This window comes from Plectropomus leopardus, chromosome 18 (assembly GCF_026936395.1).
Source record: "Plectropomus leopardus strain MGB_pleo_1.0 chromosome 18, ASM2693639v1, whole genome shotgun sequence".
Lineage (NCBI taxonomy): Eukaryota > Metazoa > Chordata > Actinopteri > Perciformes > Serranidae > Plectropomus > Plectropomus leopardus.
Window position 1 is genome coordinate 9618348 of NC_142193.1, and position 20599 is coordinate 9638946.

Below are 20599 nucleotides of genomic sequence, written 5' to 3' on the forward strand. Positions count from 1 at the left end.
AGTGAAGACATGGGACTTGAAGGTATTTAGGGGTCCCTGAACCACACTCTAAAGCCCATACATACAGATACAAGACATAACTCTCAGGATGACTTTTTTTTTTGTTGGCCAACCCAAAAGCTAACCTCGCCCTGGTTCCCTTGTCACAAAGCCAAGGATTTTTCCATTGAATTTTAGATCATTGCATAAAATAAACTCTGTGGTAAATATATGTTTTCACATTTTGTTCAGTCAGGTAATCCTCACAAATGAATGCCACTTTCAGGACTTTTGAAGCCTAAATGCAATCGCCACAAGTAAAAAGCTATTGCTAGGCTAAAACAAACGATGGCTGGGTCGCCATAGCTCAGCATTATGACATTCTGTAGTCTCATTTAGCCACTTGCTGGCAGCCCACGTAAAAGCTGCAGTTTGCGAGTGGGTATATACTGATGTGTTTTTTTAGTTTTATGTGTTTATTTTGAATGAAAAGCTCCTGATGGATTATAACTTGCTCAAAATAGCTGCATCTATATGTCTCTAACATATTTAAGTGTATTGATATTGAAGTTCGGACTCTCTGAGTCTCTGAAGTGACCTTTAGGAGGTCCCTGAACCACACTTTAAAGACCACACACACATGCACAATGTGAATAGACCCCAGGGTATGGACGTGGGTTTGAAGGGGAGGAGGGGAGGGGCCATGGAAAAAAATCTCAACAAAAGTGGATGGAGCTTTAAGTTTTTGTTTTTTTTGAGGGGGGGGTCCTCTTTAGGAGACAGATGGATGTGATGACCAATAGGTGCTCAGTAGTATTTTGCAGCAGCCAACCACATCGCCCAGCTTCAGGATCACACACTGCACGAGACAGTTGCACACAGGTTGAGGCGAGCTGTTGTGTTGTGACTTTACAGACAAGCGAAACAAGCAGCGATGAGAGAGAGACTCTTCGCACTTTAGGGAGAACATGCGCGATTTATGAAGATGCGTTGAGGCTGCACTTTTTTTCAGTAAGAAAACCAATAAACCATGGTCATCATCACAAAAGAAAGCTCAACAGGAAGCTGGGTGCCCAGCGACAGGCCCGATCGGAGTTTGGGATCAGCACCGCGGATGATCTGAATGTGGGCAGAAAGAAAGAAAAGCAGCGCCGCGAAGAGTTGCAGTGAAGAGGGAAAGCGAGGCCGTGTGTGTGTGTTTTGATAAGCGGAGCTCGGAGTCGGGGATGTCGGGCAGGAGCGGAGGAGCGCCTCGGGGAAGCAGCAACCCCAGCCTGCAGCCCCTCAGAGCCACAGTCCCATACCAGCTCCAGAGGGGCTCAGCTCTCCTCTGCAGGGAGGTCAAGACGGGTAAATACACACTCAACAGGAGGGGGAGTTCAGTCTGCATTCACACCCATGTGGTCCAGTGTTGAAAAGTTTTTATGGAGTCACTTTATGACCAATATCTGCATCAGAAATCATGGTAGCTATAGTCAAGTAATTTAGAAATCTCTTCTCATCATTTTTTAACCTTTATTGTATCTCAAAGACAAGTAGAGCTGAGATGATTAATCTATTAAATAACAGAAAATGAATCAGCAACCATTTTGATAGTTTTTTTTAAAAAAGTTGTTTATTGAGCTTTGCCTTCAAACAAACAAGGCACATTTCAAGTATTGTTCATACAAACAGATGCCTGAGGTTGAGCAAACATAAAAACCCAGATAAAAATGAATAGGAACAAATAACAGAACCGAAATAAAATAGATAGTTGATTTATTGATTAATCATCATTATTTAAAGCAAATATGCACAACATTTACTTGTTCCGGTCTCTCTAGTGTGAATGTTTTGTGCTTTCTTTGTCAATACATCTTAATAAATTCAATATTTTTAAGCTTTGGACAAAAGGTCAACTCTGGAAAAACTGTTAGGGACACTTTTCAGACAAAACAATGAATTGGTTAATTGAGAAATGAATCAACAGATGACACAATAATGCAAATAGTGAGTTGTTCTCAGCCCTATGGGACATTATATTATATCCACGCCAGGCTTTTACAGAATAATAAAAAAGGGGGGCTATCACATCAAGTTATCACGTCAACCAATGCACTCAAAATGCATTGATTGATTCACAGCATTTAATTTGAAAAAAAGTAGAACCGTTTGATTTTTAAAGAGTACGCTTTATTTCATGACAACAAAAGCAACACTCCTCGTGCTGATTCAGGGAACTAACTCCAACTTTTTTTTGTCTCAATTTGTGGTCCAAACAGTAAAATTCCAACATGCCATGAGAAAGTTAAGTCAACAATGGAGGCTGCTAACCCCTGAAACATAACACTGTTCTCATAATGTTATTTGGACACTCAGTCGCCCCTTTGCACTCTGACCTGTGGGATCTCTGCTGCATGCTTCACGCTCACACAGCAGCGGCTTTAAAGGCCTCTTTGTTGTCCTTTAACCGTGTCCGAGCAAGTCACATCTGCATGTAGTGCTGTTTATTTATACATCCCGTCTGCCCTGTAACATGACAGCATGCTGTGTGTGTGTGTGTGTGTGTGTGTGTGTGTGTGTGTTTTCCATGGTAGATGTACATGTAGCTTGTTGTTACTGTTGCCAGTGCTGTGTAGCTGGATGTGCTCCAGGTCAAAGGCATGGTCCACACCTGCCAGAGATTACAAGGAGCTGCCAACATGCACACACACACACACGCACATGCACACACACACGCTGAATGCCTGTTGGTGGGGAGGAAGCCTGGGAGCAATTTTGTGAACAACTGGTGTTAAAATACTGTTTAACCTCTTTTAAAACGAGTTTTATTCACATACATGCAGTGTTGCTACAGGCTGAACGTGATCACACAGGCATGAGTTTGTGTAACTTCTGCAAGACAGGCATTGTTCTGACAAGTACAATCCTGACATGTTCACTCACTTAATGTTTTATTTCTGTCTGTTGACTTCCTAATAGCTGACAGGACCACAGCTCGCCCTCCAAAACCAACCATCCGCCGAACTCTTTCTTTGGACGCCATCGTCGGACCCTATCTGCAGGGACAGTGGCCCAAAGAGGCTGACAGCACGGCGGTGACCTGCGTCAATGACAAAGCCACGCAGGTGAATATTAATATATCATGACACTATAATATTAGTGGTGATACTTTGGGTGTAATTACTGTAATTCAACAAAACCCATGATGTGACAGTCTGTTATACCAGAGCTGCTGCTGGTGACCCCATACAACCTGTTGCTTCATGCTGCAGACCAACTGTTTCCTCTGCATCGCTTTTCTCACGTTAAGGATTTCTATAGACGACAAGATGTCTGATGTTGGCTGTGCAGGTGTTTGGTGGTTCCAGTTTGACGCTGCGGGTGAAAGGCAGTCAACTGGAAATAGTTGTTTTTGTTCTTCTTCTTTAAACTCTGCTGTTCTTCCCAAACGCCCCCCCCCCGACTGTATCTGCTCCTAACTAGTGCACAAAGCCCTGACTAACCTCACCAAGCTCCGCAGCTTCGCCATCGCTCCTGACACAGTTTAAACCCGAACGAACCCCCTTTGCTTCCATTGTGAGCAACAGACCCCTCCTGACCTCATTATACAGACACCCCATCCCCCAGCACTCAACGCAGCCACACACACACACACACACACACACACATACACACACACACACACACACACACACACACACACACACACACACACACACACACCCCACCCAGCACCTCCTTCTGCCATAGATCCTCTGCATTACATCAGATGATATAACTCATTGTTTCATTCTTCTTCAAGCAAGTTATTTCACTTTCTCAGTTTTATTGCAAGTTATACAAATCATTCTCAGATGTGAATTTTTATTTCTGGAGATTTTAAAATAATTAGGCTATAGCTACTCAGTTTTATTTCTTTGTCATGCTGAACAATTGGCCAACCCCACATGGGATTACAAGATGCAACTATATATATTCCAGACATCCAAAAAGTACTATGCATCGTCCGGCAACACATCTTTAGAATCCAAAGAAAAACATGTTTATGAGGAAAATTTTAAAATACACATTAAGCCTCCAATTATCAATTATTTTATTAACAATCAATCTGTTGATTATTTTTTTAATTAATAAATTAGTTTTTTGGTCTATCAAATGGTAAAAAATGTCAATGTCAATGTCAATTGTTTCCCCAAGTCCAGGATTACTTCCTCAATCATCTTGCTTTGTCCACAACCCAAAAGTATTCAGTTTATTGTCATAGAGAAGCAAAGAAAACCAAAAATGTACACATTAAGGAAGCCAAATTCTGACTAGTTAATAATCAACAATAATCAATAATCAACTAATCAATTAATTGTTACAACTCTATTACACAGTACACCACATATGATTATAAATGCAGTTAACATGCTTTTATAATGCATTGAATCTGCAGGTATGTGGGATATAGATGTGTATCTGTGCATGTGAACAATACTCTAATTACCATACAATACAATGACATCCAAAAACAACACACAAGAAAAAAATTAACACAAAACAAGAAAGGTTTAGGATTTTTATTTCAAATTCCATTTTAATGTAACTTGCTCCTGTTTATGGCTGAAACATTTAGTCATTTCAAAAAATCAAGAAAAATGATTGGCAGTAATTTTGAAAAACAAATAAATTTATTAAGTAAAAATGCTCAATATTCTCCACCTCCAGCCTTTCAAATGTGAGGACTGACAGCTTTCTCTTATTTATATATATTTGTAAGTTGAATATCATTTGGTTTTTGACCGAACAAAACAAGCATCACGTTTTGACATTTTGCAGACTGATTCATTCACAGTTAAAATAATCATTAGTTGCAGCCCTATTTTTATTATTGTGTCCATATTGTAAACAGGAATTAAGTACACGTTAATGAGTCGTCCAGGCTGGAAACACTAGCCATGCCAAATGTCCTGCTACCTTTGAGTCTTTTTATAGGTTTGTGTCCCATGATCCCCCCTGTTCATGTTTTGGGCAGGGTGGGGTTGTTGGTGTTGGATGATTGGGGGGGTTGGCAGCTGTAACTCTACACCGATGTCACTGTATGACTGACTCATGCCGCACTCTGACTTATTTAGCCGGGACGATGCACTACGTATGAGTCGACTGGACGGGACAAGATGGTGTCTGCGTTTCCCTGCAGGCAGTTATGGAGCCAGTAAGACTTCTCTGAATTGTGAGAGCTATAAAGAACAAGTCGTATTTTGGGGACCGAATAATATGACATACTGGAAGCAGTGAGAGCTAAATGTGTAGTATTAGCTGCCTCATGAATGGCACGGACACCAGTGAGTGGATCAGTGTGTGAAGAAGTTGACTGGAGGCACCAGAGCTGTGAGTGTCTGATCTTGTGGGTCAACCTGGGATTCACCTGGTGATGATGAACTGCCAGTCCAACCAGCAGCCGGGAGCGGTAAACCAGACTCCGACTGGTAGAAGATCGAGAGTCAATGTGAAGAAATCGGTACGGACATGTGGGTGAAAGTAGGACGCTGTGGAGTCCTGATTGACAAAAGAAGTCTTTGTTTTGTTTGTCGTAGCTATTTTTCCTTCACAGTACGTGACTTTGTGAATAACAAGGCTGCTGTCTGTTTGTAAGTGTGCTGAGGTGTTGAACTGTATTTATAGTCCTTACAATGATGTGGTTTGGATGTTTTCTTCTGTGCGTGGAAGCGGGGCTGTTTTGCAGCTCGGGGTGGTTTTCTCCTCACTCTGTACAGCTGTTGTGGGGCAGGTGTGCAAAACAGCTGCTCCACTTCTGTGCTCTCAAGCTGTAGTGTTGATTAGAGTTCACAGAGTTTAGCAGCAAATAGAAGAGGCCTCCAAAAGGTCAGCCAGAATTGCTGCCAAAAAAGAGCCATTTTCTACCATAGCCCTCAAAGGTTTGTGAGACAAAGTCTTTATTCACACTGTAACCTTTTTTTTCAAAGACTCCAAGTTCCTGGGCAGAGGAGACCCGGGGAAGGAGAAGTGCCGGCGGACACAAGCGCTCGGCGTCATGGGGCAGTGCAGAGCACCTGAGGGAGGCAAGTTTATCTCTACAGCAGCTCATTTATCAGCTGCTCTGTTTCTCGGTCTCATTCGTACGCTTTACTCTGCACCCTCCCACTGATAGCATGAAACATTAACCGCCCCTCAGGGGATCAGGAGTAACCTCTCCCTTTTCAGAGCGAATCAGTGACTCCTGAATCATTTTTCTCTCCACTCTGCCCTCAGGTGGCCAAGCTGAGGAACCAGCTGCAGAAGCGCTCACGCCACGTCGCTCCCTCAGCGGGGTATGAACTCCCCCACCACCCCCCGCCAGCAGGTCATGCAGCAGGCATCACTCAGGTAGCCCAGTGCTTTGCTGTTTTGTCTTTTGATGACATGTGAGGGAGAGACACAAAGAAAAAAGTTTTGATGATTACCACTGATGCCAAACTGTCTGCCACGGACAGACGAGGAAGTGCTCAGTAACCAGGATATAAAAAACAGTGGTGCTTTTCTTAGGAGCTGCTGTCATCACGTCTCCTGTGTTACTGCCATGCTGTCACAGAAAGACAATCTGAAACCGGCACATCATACTATACCGTGACATCATCGGTCAGACAGTGGCACGTCTATATATGATTTTAGATTATTTGCAATCCTTAAAGGTAATGAACAGCCATCAGTACACTGAAGTAAAGCAATACTGTTAAATATTGCTGATTTAGAAAAAGGAGGTTCTGCTTGTCATATTTCCTATTCGTATCCAAACGCACACACACCTGACACACACAGCTTGTTTTGCAAAAATTATGAAAGCGTTAACTGTGTGACTTGACTGTGTGAATCCATGATTGATTAATTTGTTGTTAAGAAATATGTGAAATTTAATTGAGTAAGTGATAGGCTATGAAATAATGTCAGATTATATACAAAATGTTCCTGTGAACTTTGACTGAGGATAAAACACATTTGGTACTGTTTGGAATAAGTAAAGTTTTAATGTTTTTTTTTTTCAAAGAATGATTAATCAATTGGTTAATTGTGGCACCACATGTCATCAGGCTGTAAGATTAAGCATTGTGGTACTGCAGATATAACCCAGCATACATATAATATTCCAGATATTAGGGAACATGCTTGTTGGGTACAGAACTCTGCAAAATTCACATCATCATCATTTTATATTTTTTTTTTCAGTAAAAATTAAATGCAAAAATTATCACTTTTACTCTAATCGTGACACATGTTGCAATATCAGTCAAAAAAGACACCATGAATTTTTTGCATATCGTGCAGCCCTAACAGGCAGTAGAGAACCAGACACCACATCACAGTTTTGCACAAGTGAAGAAAAAAAGTTCTTTATTTGACCGTTTTAGTTTGTTTGTTTCCAGACACTGCCACGGGTGCCGCTCAACAGACTCGCCCCACGGCTGCGACGGAGTGTTGAAGGCCTCAACCTGGAGCTGGAAGAGGTGTTTGTTTCTGAGAAACCTGATGATCAGCACGAGGTGAGGCCACTGAGCTGTGCTGTACTAGTTTAAATTTTAGTGTATAATTTTTCCCTTAAAAGAACCAATTCTCGTATAAATTCCATGTACTTAAAGTCCTCACTGCAGTATACTATTCTATGAATTACTATCTGAAGTTAACTATGGAGGCCATTTGGTAATATGGCATTTATTAAATTTTGTTTTCTCATGACGATTACTGCTTGATCTCAGTTTGATACTGAGACTGGGTGTTATGAAGGCAAAAATTAGAGGTTGACCAATATTGTTTTTTCAGGGCCGATAGCAATTATTAGTAGTTAATGAGACAGATAATCGATATTTGGAACTGATATGCATTTATAATAAAAATGAAAATCTTTCTGTCAATATTTAGAATTTGGAATATAACAAAATCCAACACAAAACTGTGTTTAAATGCCTTTAGCAAACATTTAAGAAAAACTGAAATTTTCAACATCATATACAAGTTCCCAGCAACTCTTTTTTATTAAGTGAAAATTTAAATTAAAAATGAATAAATAAAAAAAAACTTCCTGAGGTTTCCTCCTTTGCTGACACTTTCTTTACACTTTTTAATTAATTTATTTTATTGGCGATCATTATAACAAACAAACAAACAAAAAATACGCTAATAAATAAAAACAGCAAAATGCCAAGAAGTGAGAAAATTGAGTTAAAAAGTATAGCTGACCCTCCCAGAAAGAAAAACAGCACCACATTCTGCTTTTTCTTGTAACTTTGGGTACTCTGACCCATTTGCTTGTTTCCTCTTGAATATTTCAGATCTTGGATATCCCAGATGGCCACAGGGCCCCTGTGCCTGTTCAGAGATGCAGCAGTGGCTCTCAGAGCGAGCCCTCCCCGGGCCCCCTCGATCTGGATCCGTCCCTCCTCTCTCCCTCTCAGTCCCCCTGTCCTCTAGATCCATCGCTTCTGTCGCCTTCAAATTCCCCTTCTCCTCTGAACCCGTCTCCTCTGTCTCCATCACAGTCTCCCTGCCCCATGGGAGAGCCAGGTTAGACAGCTCTACTTTGTTTTAATGCAAATGTAATGTAGAATTTTAGCATTATTAATACAAATTTGGATGTTTCTGCCCTTCCATGCAGGGCCGGTGGACTGTGAGACACTGTGTCCCGCTCCATCGACGTCACTCCCCTCTTTTGCACTGGATCCTCCTCTGTTGCAGCCCTGCTCCTCCGCTCCTCGACCCAACAAAACCTACTGCTTCCAACGAGAACCGCCTGAAGGATGCGAGCGAGTACGAGTTTGCGAGGAGGCAACGTAAGTTAACACCTGTTTAACAAAAATATCATGCTTACATCATAGGACTGAGTATTACCAAATCATTATGGCAAGAATAAGCTGCAAAGTGGCAAATATTTTACTCTGGGACCTCAAAAGACCTACCAACAGAGCAAATCAACATGTCATCAAAGCAATATGACGAAAAATATGTGATAACACTGAATATCACAATGATGTTATTACCTGCAATAAGTGATATTCAGTGTTATTCTTCCTTTATGCTGCTTTCGGTATACTGGTAAAATACAACACATTACTTGAAATAAAAAATGAAAATAAATTATTTCAAGCTTTCTTTTATTGGACAAATTTAACATTGAACACAAAAGGCATCAACTGACAAAACATTTATTTTTACCTAATTGGATGATACTTTTAAAAAAGTAAAAATAGGTTTTCTACTTTTCTGTTTTCTTTTTTTTCAACCCCTGTTCACAGAAAGAAGACACTTCAAGACTAACTAGTGCAAAAATAAAAAAAACTTTAAAAATGAAATATGATTGACATCATTTGATAATCATCTCAGCCCTTTTTCGCTTAATGTGCCCATACATCTACAACTAATTCAAGCATTTCCAAGATTTGCTTCTCAGATCATTTAACAAAAATTTCCAGCTAACTTAATATTACTAGAAAATTTGTCTCGTGGAGGTTAAAGAATACCAAAACCAGCATATGCTTTCTCCAGTCAAAGTATTGGTGACACTCACAGAAAAAGATTATCCTTTACTTGGGTTAGGGGAACTTGTGAATAACATTTCAATTATATTGTAACATTTCCTAGACTAAACAATTCCTCATTTATTAAATTATACATACAAAGCTGTGTGTTTTGGAGCCCTTGGTGATCCACTATCCTGGGGTATGTACCAACCACTTTCTCCTCCTCTTTACCTCCAGGGCCGCCTGTCAGGACGAGCCTCTCCTCCAGCCATCCTGCCCTGACCCCAATAAAGTCAACTTTACCCCCCACGGAGGCTCTGCTTTCTGCCCTGTCAGTCTTTTGAAGCCCCTCCTGCCCTCCATGGACCTCCTCTTCCGTGGCCTGTCGGTCTCTCCGGTCACCGGCTGCCCAGGTCAGGCCTCTCCTACCAGGCACCTGGGCATGCAGTAGCTGGATCTCTGAGCAGAGCCTCCTCTCAGGACTAAACCAGACTGACTGCACTGCACTGCCAGGACCTGCACAAACTGGAAATGTTTTCTATGCCAACAGATATTGCTGTAACATGCCCTGATTACTGTGGTCAAAATAAGAGACTTTGGGACATCATTTAGATTAACTCTGGCCTTGAATCTGGCTGCTTTGTTGATGATTTTCACCTGCAGGATGCTTCATTTAAGTGGATATTTACCTCATCGGCACTTAGTATTCCCCCGTGTGAGCTGTGGATAAACTACAGGACTGAAGTTCAGGAAATGCTGGAGAAGTTTTCTGCTGTTTTTGTATTTTTGATAAAACTGAATATTGTTTTAGATGTGCATCAGTGCTTTAGACAAATTCTGCAGTGCGCTCGGGATGTTTTTTTTTTTTAAATGTCCAAAGAAGTGAATTCAGTCTAAAGCCCAAGCACTTAGTACACGAGTATTACTTTCTTACTCTACTGTTGATAAAAGAAGCTCAGTTTGAGAAACAAAGTGCTTTAAGGGTTTGTTCCTGAGATTTCAGAGACTCTGTTGGTTCAAAGAGAAATATTTTTGGCCCATAGTTTAATGGTGGCCTGCTTTTCTACAGATGTATTTCTAGGAGGATATATATTTTTCTATCTTTGTGAGGAGGCTGGTGATACTGTTTTTGTATTCACTGAATGAAATAGACTTGTATTTCTGTTTATGCTTTAACGATTTAAAAGCAGGAATAGATATTTTTTTAGCTTTACTTGCCAACAGCGGGCATTCGAACCAAACTTTTGCAATTTTGTCAACTTTTTAAGAATCTGACTGGGTCAAGCTGAGTTTTGTTTTTGTTCATTTGGAGCCTCTTTGGACCATGTGATTCTGGCCAGAGAGCGTAAATGTTTCAGTATTGACTTGGAAATGGAAGAGGTTGACTCCCTCCATTCGAGATAATGTTCAAATGGTAAAACACTGTCTTTGTCAGCTCGATCCTATGCAACACTGATTGAAAAACCAGACCTACAGTTGAAAAGAAGGTATTATTTGTCTGTTTTATGCACCCTTTTCATATTTGTAATGTTTAGTGTGCTGTTGCCATTGTGAAGAAAATAAAAACCTAGATGTTCTGGGCGTTCAAACACTCTCCATGCTCCTTATAATTCCTGTGGTTTCAGTCTTGTTGTTGTTGCTTGCCTTTGACACGTGGATTTGCGGTTTTTAAACCGAAGCACCGCCTTTTTTCAACCACATCCCCCCTGTGATTGGTCGGGAGAGGCTCTCAATTACCTTACATGGACCAATGAATTAAATCCACATCCTAGGACGACAAAAAGGCACGCGACTTTTTCAAGGAAGGACCTCGTATTTTTGTAATAGCTGTCTTTGCAACTGCCACATCAAAGATGTCCAATTAAAGTTCATTTTAACAACAACAACAACAACTACCATTTCTGCAGTGATAATCAAGTATACTGCAAGTATAGTTTGGAGGTATTTGTAGTTTACTCGAGTATTTCCATTTTTTTTGCCGCTTTATACCCCTACTCCAGTACATTTTGGAGGCAAGTATTGTACTGTTATGTTAATATTTACTTGGCAGTTTTTAGTTACATTGCATATGTATATCATTAATACAAAATAGAAATCAACCAATAAATGTTGATGTATTATTATAGGTTAAGCCACTCAGTGATATAAAAATGAATTTATCCCCACCATTAGCAGCTGCAACATTCAAGTTATAAAAATCTGAATTGGGCCATTCTGTATAATGAGTATTTGACTTTAATGATACTTTGATGCAAATACTTTTGTCCTTGTACTTATAAAAGAGTATTTTATTATTTCTTTTTTTACAATGTAGTATTGCTTTCATTTTGGCAAAAAGTCACTTCTTTTACCACTCCATTTCTGTTTTTCTTTCATTTATTTATTCAACAATGAATCAGTTACAGTAAAGATGCAATCATGTTATTATTATTATTATTATTATTATTATTATTATTATTATTATATTGAAGATGATACATTTAAAAAAACAAGACATAGAATATATAACCACAAAAAAAAAAAAAAAAAAAAATCAATCTAAATCTTGTTCAGGCTTTGTTGTTGACACCTCTGAGGTCCTTCCATAAAATCCAATTTCCTGACGCGACCGCTTTTTCTGCACTAAATATAGGTTTTAATTGCTCAATGAAAACACGGACTGTACTCTGCTGACAGGACTGTTTCAGATCCTCGGGTGGGAATGGGATGTTTTTGATTTGACCGCCATCCTGGAGGAGAAAATTTAGATACACCAAAATGATACAATATAAACACATGACATGATATGTGAGTGTTTGTGCATCTTCAGGCAATTCAAGGTAGCGTTAGCAAGCTTTGGCAAAATAACAGTTAATGTGCACGAGAAGGTTTGAAGGAAATATCCTCAGCCTGCCTCAGACACCCACACCTAACGTGACAAAGCGAGCACCATTTCCGGGCTCGTGACATCGGCTATAGTGGAGCGGGACGTCGGTGTGAGGGGCGCGGGGAGCGGAGCGGTGTCGGTTAACATAGCCGGGCTGGTGGACGACAGCATGTCTGCGGGAAAGGGAGCAGGGAAACCCGCCTCGATGTGGGACAATATGCGGATACGGTTCATCGTTTGCTTCCTGGGAGTCTTCGTTTGTTACTTTTACTACGGAATATTACAAGAGACTATGTAAGTAACCTGTTTGGTTTATATCAGAGATGTCACTCTGTCCTGTGCCAAACTCCATTTAAAAAGCTGCTAGTTTAATGTTAACGTGCATGTCGAAAGTTCCCGAACTCACAAGAGCTTTATTTGAATGTGATACATTTATAGGTAATGTATAACAAAGTACAGCATGTGCCAGTGCGTTCAATCGATTAGTTATACAATCTTATGCGAGGTATTACAACGTTGCCTTTACCAATGCATAAGGCAAAATCTTACATTAAATAGTCAGATTTTTGAATGGAGTTTGTCGTGTCATTGTATTCATATGAGAAAATACCAAGTTTTGGCTCCTGTACTATTGAGCAGGTGGTCTCTTTTTCGAGGTCAATAAAGCTATTATTCTTCATAGGTGGGGTACTGCTTTTATGTGCCTACAACAAACATTATCTTTGAAAGTCAATGTACAAATCAAAGTCGTTGCTGCTATGTGGCTATTCAGAAAGAGTGAATGAAATAAGGGGAGCTCAGCCTCTGCTGCATGTCACATACTGAGGCATGGCACATGTTGGAAATCTAAGGGGTGGAATCTCACATGCAGAGTGAAAGTGAAAATAGATATTTTTATCTTAATATAATATGTTCAAAGGGTAGTTCCTTTCAAAATTTGACATAGATTATCTAACATTTTCAGTGGACAAAAAAAGTCATGTTTTATGTTAAAAAAAGAATTTTGGCAAAATGGACTTGTCCTTCAATTTTAGTTATTAGAAAATTCTGAATTCTGAGTGGCATTAAAAAAAGTCATAAACCTACCTTGTATTAAGCTGCAGGAACCCTGTTGTATTGTTATTAAACAATATTGACATTACATTTAAATTCTTCATGAATATTGAACAATGACACCAGCAAGCGAGCAACACTTTGACTAGTAAAGTTTCTTGATCCCCTAACTAAATGTCACCACCAGCACCCGACCCTGTCAGTTGAAACTTAATGCATTATGGTCTCACTTTTCTGAGTGACCTTTTCAGAGCTTGGAGACTCATGAAAGCACGCCACCTGTGCTCCTGCCAAGAAGGCTGTTGTAGCCTGCTTCACTCTCAGATTCATTGTCTGTGATCTGTTGTACTCAACACAGTTTTTTGTCTCTGTGACTCTTCCAGCACTCGAGGGGATTATGGTCACGGAGACCAAAAGGAGAAGTTCAGGTTTGCCCGGACGCTGGTCTTCATTCAGTGCATTATCAGTGCTCTGTTTGCTAAGATCTGTGAGTATGTCCCTTACAGAAGAGACACAAAAACTAACAAAAATAGTTCATGTAAATAGAACATCCACAATCTATTTCTGAAGCCAAATCCTCCTTTTATCATCAGTGATCCAGTTTTTTGAGGGCTCCAAGCCGGATCTCACCAAGAGCTGGCTCTACGGGCTGTGTTCCCTTTCTTATCTTGGAGCCATGGTGTCCAGTAACTCTGCCCTGCAGTATGTCAACTACCCCACACAGGTGAGTCTGGCCTTTTTAGGTGGAGCATCAATTTATGAATGCTTGGTGCTATTGTGTCCTAAAGCTATGTTTTTGTTTTGATAGGTGTTGGGGAAATCCTGCAAGCCCATACCTGGTAAATCTGATCTTTTGTATTTAGCCTTCTGATTTCTGACCACATATCACTTAGATACCTGCATATTACATGCATCAATTTATTTTACAAGATATTCATATTAATTAATTAATTAATATTCAATATTAATGTCACAGTTAAAACTTCGCCTTATAGTTGGTGTAACGTGTAATGACAATATTTGTTGTAATCAGGGTGTCTGCAAGTCGTTAAAAAGTCTTAAAATGGCTTAACTTAAGCTTTACAAATAAGTATATTTTCTTTAGTGTATTATCACCAGGAAATTTACCTTTGAATCAGTTGTGTAAAAACTTCCTGAAGGTCTGGATGTTTATTATAAGTTATCAAGAAAAAAGGTTAGCACAACTGTCTACAACAGGCCCAACAGCATTGGACATTTGTAACATGAAACTGATTTATTCACTGTTTTTATTAGTTTGTTTTGGAGAGGAAGAGGCCTCTGCGGATAATTCGGTTCACAGTAAAAACCTCTTGAACAGTGAACACTGAAGGAATTCTAATGAGGAGAAGTTTAATTTTAATTTGTTCGCAATCTCTAACTCTCACCGCTAGATGCCACTCAATCCCCCTGAATCTTACGCACAGTTCCTGTTAAAGTCATTAAACTGTCTGAAATATGAATTTTTTGAGGACTTAATTGCCACAAAAACTCTAAATAATTAAATGAATTCATCCTTTAGTTTATTTTTGTCAAAATAAGTCAAGATTTTTCTGCTTGAAAGTCCACATTTCTGACAAATCTTTAAACCTACCTCTCAAACAAATACTGTCTTTTTACTTAATCCTTTCATTCATTCATTCCCATAACCATATTGATACATTAAACCTTCCTCTGCACAAGACCATGCGCACTCCTTACCATTATACTTACCTGCACTGTTTCCAAAATTCAGTCTTAAATTTGGTTAAAACTGATCTTCTGAAAGGCATTACATTTATGTGATACCTGAAGACACTCTGATTATGTACTACATGCTTAATTTTTTTAAGAACACTGAGAAAGTAAAAACTCAAAGTTAATATTGACTAACTTTAAGCAGCCAGGTCTCATAATGTAATGTGCTGATGTACATGTTTCCCTGTGTATATGACAAACATGAGCGATCCTGATATCTTCCTAAACTGATCAAGCACACCTTGAGTAAGCAGACACTTTTCACATATGTGGAGTTGAGAGCACATGTGGCAGGTTATGTTCTGTTTACACATGAGTGTTCATCTTGCTGCTCAGAGCTTGGTTATCTTTTGTTACATATATAGAAACTCACACATGCTCTTTCACAATCCATATTTTCCACTCTCATGGGAGAAGGCCTAATATCGTATCAAGGGTATGATTAACTCCTCCATGTCTGAAAACCATCCATCATGCTGTTGTTTCGTTGTTGCAGTGATGATCCTCGGAGTGACAATTCTGAGGAAGAAGTACCCGCTGGCTAAGTATCTGTGTGTGCTGCTTATTGTGAGCGGTGTAGCGCTGTTCCTCTACAAACCCAACAAGAGCTCAGCTGTTGCAGATGACCATGTTTTTGGGTTTGGGGAGCTTCTGTTGGTGAGTTCATACTGCTTTATCTTCCATCCATTTCACTTATAAAGCCATTTATCGCCAAATGTTGTTGATCTACCTGCGTACTGTTGCCCTTGTTACGGTGACATTTCTATGACATTTGTCTCATGGCGTGATGGTGTGTTTCTCCGTGTCATAGCTACTCTCTCTGACATTGGACGGTTTGACTGGTGTGGCCCAGGACCACATGAGGGCACGCTTCCAGACGAGCGCCAACTACATGATGCTGAATATCAACTTGTGGTCCACTCTGGTGCTGGGACTAGGTGAGCCCACCGTGCTCTCTGCCAAACTCTTGTCTAACGGAGTATGTGCTGTGAAGTGCCAGGAAGCATGGAGGGTTTCAGTCAAACCAGAGTTACAGCAGGCTGACTGGCACACCTGCAGCCACAGAGGAGAAACTAATGAGCAAAATCACCTTGATGTGACTCAGTGCTGCCAAAATCTAGCAGGATGAAACGAAAACACTCAAGTTCTAAAACGTCCTGTTGCAATGCTTTCTTCTGAACACTAAAAACAATTCCACTACTGTTCACTACACTGTATGATTAAACCCAAAATATTCTGCAAACTGTCTTCACATTAAACTGGTGTGGTGTTTGTACATGCAGGCACTCAACGGCACAAAGTTGCTTGTTCTTGAGCTAAAATTTGTAATTATTATTCGGGCTGGGCCCGTGTAAAACATTTCAAACCAGCTTGATATTAAGCCAAACACTGGACTGCACTGGTCTACTGAAAATCTCGAGTGGAACATAATGACAGTGTGTCCTAACAGCAAACAAGCATATGGTGTGGCATCGGGTAATATTTTGAACACTGCTGTTGAAGCGAGCAACAGAAATGAATCGAAATGGCGATAATGAATAGAAACAGGGCGCGTTAAGCTCAAAATAGTGCACCCTGTCACATGTGGCCTGTTAGGATCCCTCTTTTAGGGCTTCAAATCCAAAATGCTGCTATATTCAGAATCAGAATCAGAATCAGAAAAAGATTTATTGCCAGGTACAGTTAACACAATACGAGGAATTTGTTCTGGTGGGTTGGTGCAACATAAATATAGAAAAAAAAAACCAAAAAAAAAAACCAGATAAAATAGAAGATACAAATATAAAATATAAAATATAAAATATATATATATTGACATATATATTGGAGCTATTTTAGTTTTTTAGAGACTAACTCTGCCATGTCTTCTCTCGTCACCCCAAAAAACACAAGAACATTCTAGTAAACAAACACAATGTGCTCTGGTCTTTCCTTCTTCTGCTGAAATTTCTGAAATCTCCTTCATGCTGTGACACCATCGGCACAGGCTGCTAAGATTTGTTATTTTTTATTTGGCCAGAATGTGCCAGTTCGGGTGTTTTATATAATCACACCAGTTTAAGCTCTTACACTGGACTGGACCAGCAAACCGTAAATGGAGCAACTTTACTTGTCCTGTATTGTGGTAACATGCAGGACATTTGGGTTCTGCAGTTTTGCACATGTGAAGTGAAGATGCAGATAAATTAATGTCTTTGATAAATTAATGTCTTAAATTCAAGTTTAGTTTTTTTTATATCCATGCTTGTGCTGCTTGTGCACACAACAGCTTGTCAAACAGCAGCTTTGTATCATATTGCTTTTAGCATTGATAGCTGAATTATGTCATTGCTGTCGGTGATATGCAGTAAAATGTTTTGTCATTTGTATTTATGTTGTTTCATATTGTGACGATACATTCAGGGTGAATAGCTGCTGTGATGCAGTAGCTAATGGTAATCTGGATGAGAAAAAATCCCTAACAAAAACCAATAACCACCGTGTTAGAAGCTCTTTAAGAAAAGGTGAACACTGTTTTCTCAGGAGCCAAAAACTCATTAATTCAGAGAAGGCAAAGTGTTCAGTGTTATCTTTCTAGATAAGGAATGCTGCGCCTCAGAGCCGTCAGTTCAGTGAGGAGGGTGCTGCAATATGCTGAAGAGCAAGGCACATAAAACAATATAACGAGGGGCTTTCTAAGGTTAGGCACTAATAGGCTGAAAGATAAAGATCAAAAGGTCAGAGTCAGTATGGGAACTGGGAGACTGTTATCACTCTTATAACTAAACTAATTGGCAATGCCTGCTCTCTCTGAGTAAATGTTCATCTCTTCTGCACATCTGCCTCCCTCTTTCATAGGCCTTATTTGATTTAAAAAATGTTTTGTTTTTTAAAAGTGATAAATTCAGTTCCAGGCTGCATTCAAATGCCTTCAGACATCCTCAGATGTTTCTGCACATAGCTAAAGACACTCCTGCTGCCTGTATAAGAAGCTGATAGCTTTGAAGTGCAGTTATTTCCCAAGATACAAAAGTATTCTTATACCTCCACTCCCATAAATCCATGACACCCCCACACCAAGGCTTCATCTAACTGTTGTTACTGTATTTCACCATTTGGTGGTGCCATATTCCACGATATGATTTTCTCAGAACATTTGTGCCAGGGATAGAACAACTGTATGTAGTTATGTTGCTGTTTTTGAAATGACATTATTTTCTTCCTTGCTGCTCTCAGCGGTGTTGTGGACAGGGGAGGTGTGGGAGTTCCTAAGTTTTACTGAACGCCACCCGAGCATCATCTACAATATTCTTCTGTTTGGACTGACCAGTGCTCTAGGCCAGGTGGGTGGATGGATACTCGCATGAGATGATATGTTGCTCTGTTGGATGACATCTTTTACTGTGATAGCTGACAGCGTATATCCAATTGACATTCCTTAATGTGTTTTTTTAAAATTCCTCTACCAGACCTTCATCTTCATGACTGTGGTGTACTTTGGGCCTCTAACGTGCTCCATCGTCACCACCACAAGGAAGTTCTTCACCATCCTCGGCTCTGTTATTCTGTTTGGCAATGTCATGACTCCGATGCAGTGGTTTGGCACCATCCTGGTGTTCCTCGGTGAGTTACTTCTGGCTAAACACTCGATTTCTCCCTTTGGATTTATTGTCAGTCTCTCTTGCTCCTTTCCTCTGCATTCATTAATGTAGTGTTTCACTGTAAAATTAATGACCGACTATTATGCTAGCAAATGCTTTCAAAGACTTGGTTGAAGCCTTCAACTGTAGCCTGAGACAGTTACTGTATGTGTCTGTTATAACAAACAGGTCCAACGGGGGAATACTTAGGCTTCCCACGCAAACCATTTGGTTGAGTGGTAAATTATGCATTGAGAGTATAGCTGAAGGGAAGTCGGTAAATATTTCACTGACATGCATTAGTTAGAGAAGAAGCCCAAATGCCCGGAGTTTTTTAAAAATACTTTTATTTTTTAATCTAAGTTTTGTTTAGCTATACTTTGGTCCTTAACCATACCTTTGGTTTTCTTTCTTTAGGTCTCGGATTTGATGCTAAATTTGGCAAAGCCCCGAAGAAGACGACACATTAAAACACCTGGAGCACATGATAAAAACATTTCGAATGCAAACACTCTATAGCCAGTATCTTATTTTCATAGGATGTCCTGTATAGGCATACTGTATGTGCCTATGATTTGTTTAAGAATGGTCAGATTTTTAACTTAACTATTTAAAAGAGTGTCCAGCTTCTGTTGTATACTGTTGATGTACCGGAGAGACGCATTTTACTTGGGATCAAGTCCTGGATGAACTGTGACGAGCCATTATTATCCTTTTTTTTTTTAGATACCACACTTTTGTCGAGGGCTTTGGACTGGCTGAAAGATACAGGTGGAAAAAATACTGTATTTAGACAAATCTTTATGTTTCTGAAACCAGCTCACCTCCCTTGGATGGACACTGAAACCAAACAAGGCCTCCTAATATATACATTTCCAGCATTTAACTCATGAACTTGCCACCAAATAAGGCTTTGTTTACAAACTGTTGCTTGAATATGTGTAATTATCACATATGTCATATTTTTTCTCGGCAAACAATCAGCTGAGCATCATGTCATCTATAAGATATAAACAGTTGTACGTAGCCTGAGTTATGTCCAATCTTACTATTGAATTGTTTTTACTTTTATTTTCTACAAGTTCAAAAGAACTTACCATAAAGGGAAATTGTGATATTTTTATTGTCAATTTCTTTCTTCTTTTTTTTTTAAAAAAGTTAAGATACTCTGATTGTAAGATCACCAACAAAGACTTACAAATGCCACAAGAAAAAAATTACATTACCACCAGCATTATTTATATGGTTCAAGAAGTATATCACCAACTTGTTTGGTAGTAGCTAGTACATTTACTCAAGTACTGTACTGAACAATGTTGAGGCACTTACACTCTACTGGAGTATTTAGATTTTCTGATACTTCACACTTCAACTCCACTATTTTTCAGAGGTAAATATTGTACTTTTTATTCCGCTACATGTTATGTAAGACTTTAGTTACTTTGCATTCAGATGAATAAGAATCTAATGAACAAATTGACTCTGGTGTATTATTATGGATGAAGCTGCCCAACACTATAGTATCGATTTAAAATGATTAAAATCACCTCCAGTTTCATCAACAACAATAAGTAATGAACACATTAATGAATCAGTCTTTATATGCAGTGATATAACATATACTATTCATAAATATAGCCGTTTTGCACGAGTACTTTTACTTTTGATGTTTAAAGTATAATTAAATGCTAATACCTTTGTAATTTTACGATATGTTGATTTCAGAACTATTCTTTGTATCAAAATATTTCTGCTTTTTTAATTATTTTTTAACAGACCTGAATTTGAAAAGATCATACACAGATGAAAATTACTATAAGTATGACATCAACTAAAAAAAACAAAAGCAAACA

At 39.4% G+C, this 20599-nt stretch overlaps 2 protein-coding genes across 3 annotated transcripts; both read left to right on the top strand.

Annotated features, from left to right (window-relative positions):
* Nucleotides 1–790: 790 nt before the first annotated feature.
* On the top strand, nt 791–11045 carry fam117aa (family with sequence similarity 117 member Aa). Of its 2 annotated transcripts, XM_042504174.2 has the most exons (8): nt 791–1329; nt 2941–3086; nt 5931–6026; nt 6217–6330; nt 7365–7481; nt 8268–8499; nt 8591–8765; nt 9690–11045. In XM_042504174.2, the coding sequence occupies exons 1-8, from the start codon at nt 1206–1208 to the stop codon at nt 9901–9903; spliced, it is 1218 nt and encodes a 405-aa protein (XP_042360108.1). In that variant the 5' UTR covers nt 791–1205; the 3' UTR covers nt 9904–11045. The 2 variants fall into 2 exon arrangements, with proteins under 2 accessions (XP_042360108.1, XP_042360109.1); XM_042504175.2 differs by lacking the exons at nt 791–1329; nt 2941–3086 and adding an exon at nt 5030–5464.
* A 996-nt stretch (nt 11046–12041) lies between these two features.
* slc35b1 (solute carrier family 35 member B1) lies at nt 12042–20226 on the top strand. Its single transcript, XM_042505783.2, has 9 exons — nt 12042–12612; nt 13755–13858; nt 13965–14095; nt 14180–14210; nt 15623–15783; nt 15938–16064; nt 18343–18449; nt 18576–18729; nt 19164–20226. The coding sequence occupies exons 1-9, from the start codon at nt 12488–12490 to the stop codon at nt 19214–19216; spliced, it is 993 nt and encodes a 330-aa protein (XP_042361717.1). The 5' UTR covers nt 12042–12487; the 3' UTR covers nt 19217–20226.
* The last annotated feature ends 373 nt before the right edge of the window (nt 20227–20599 follow it).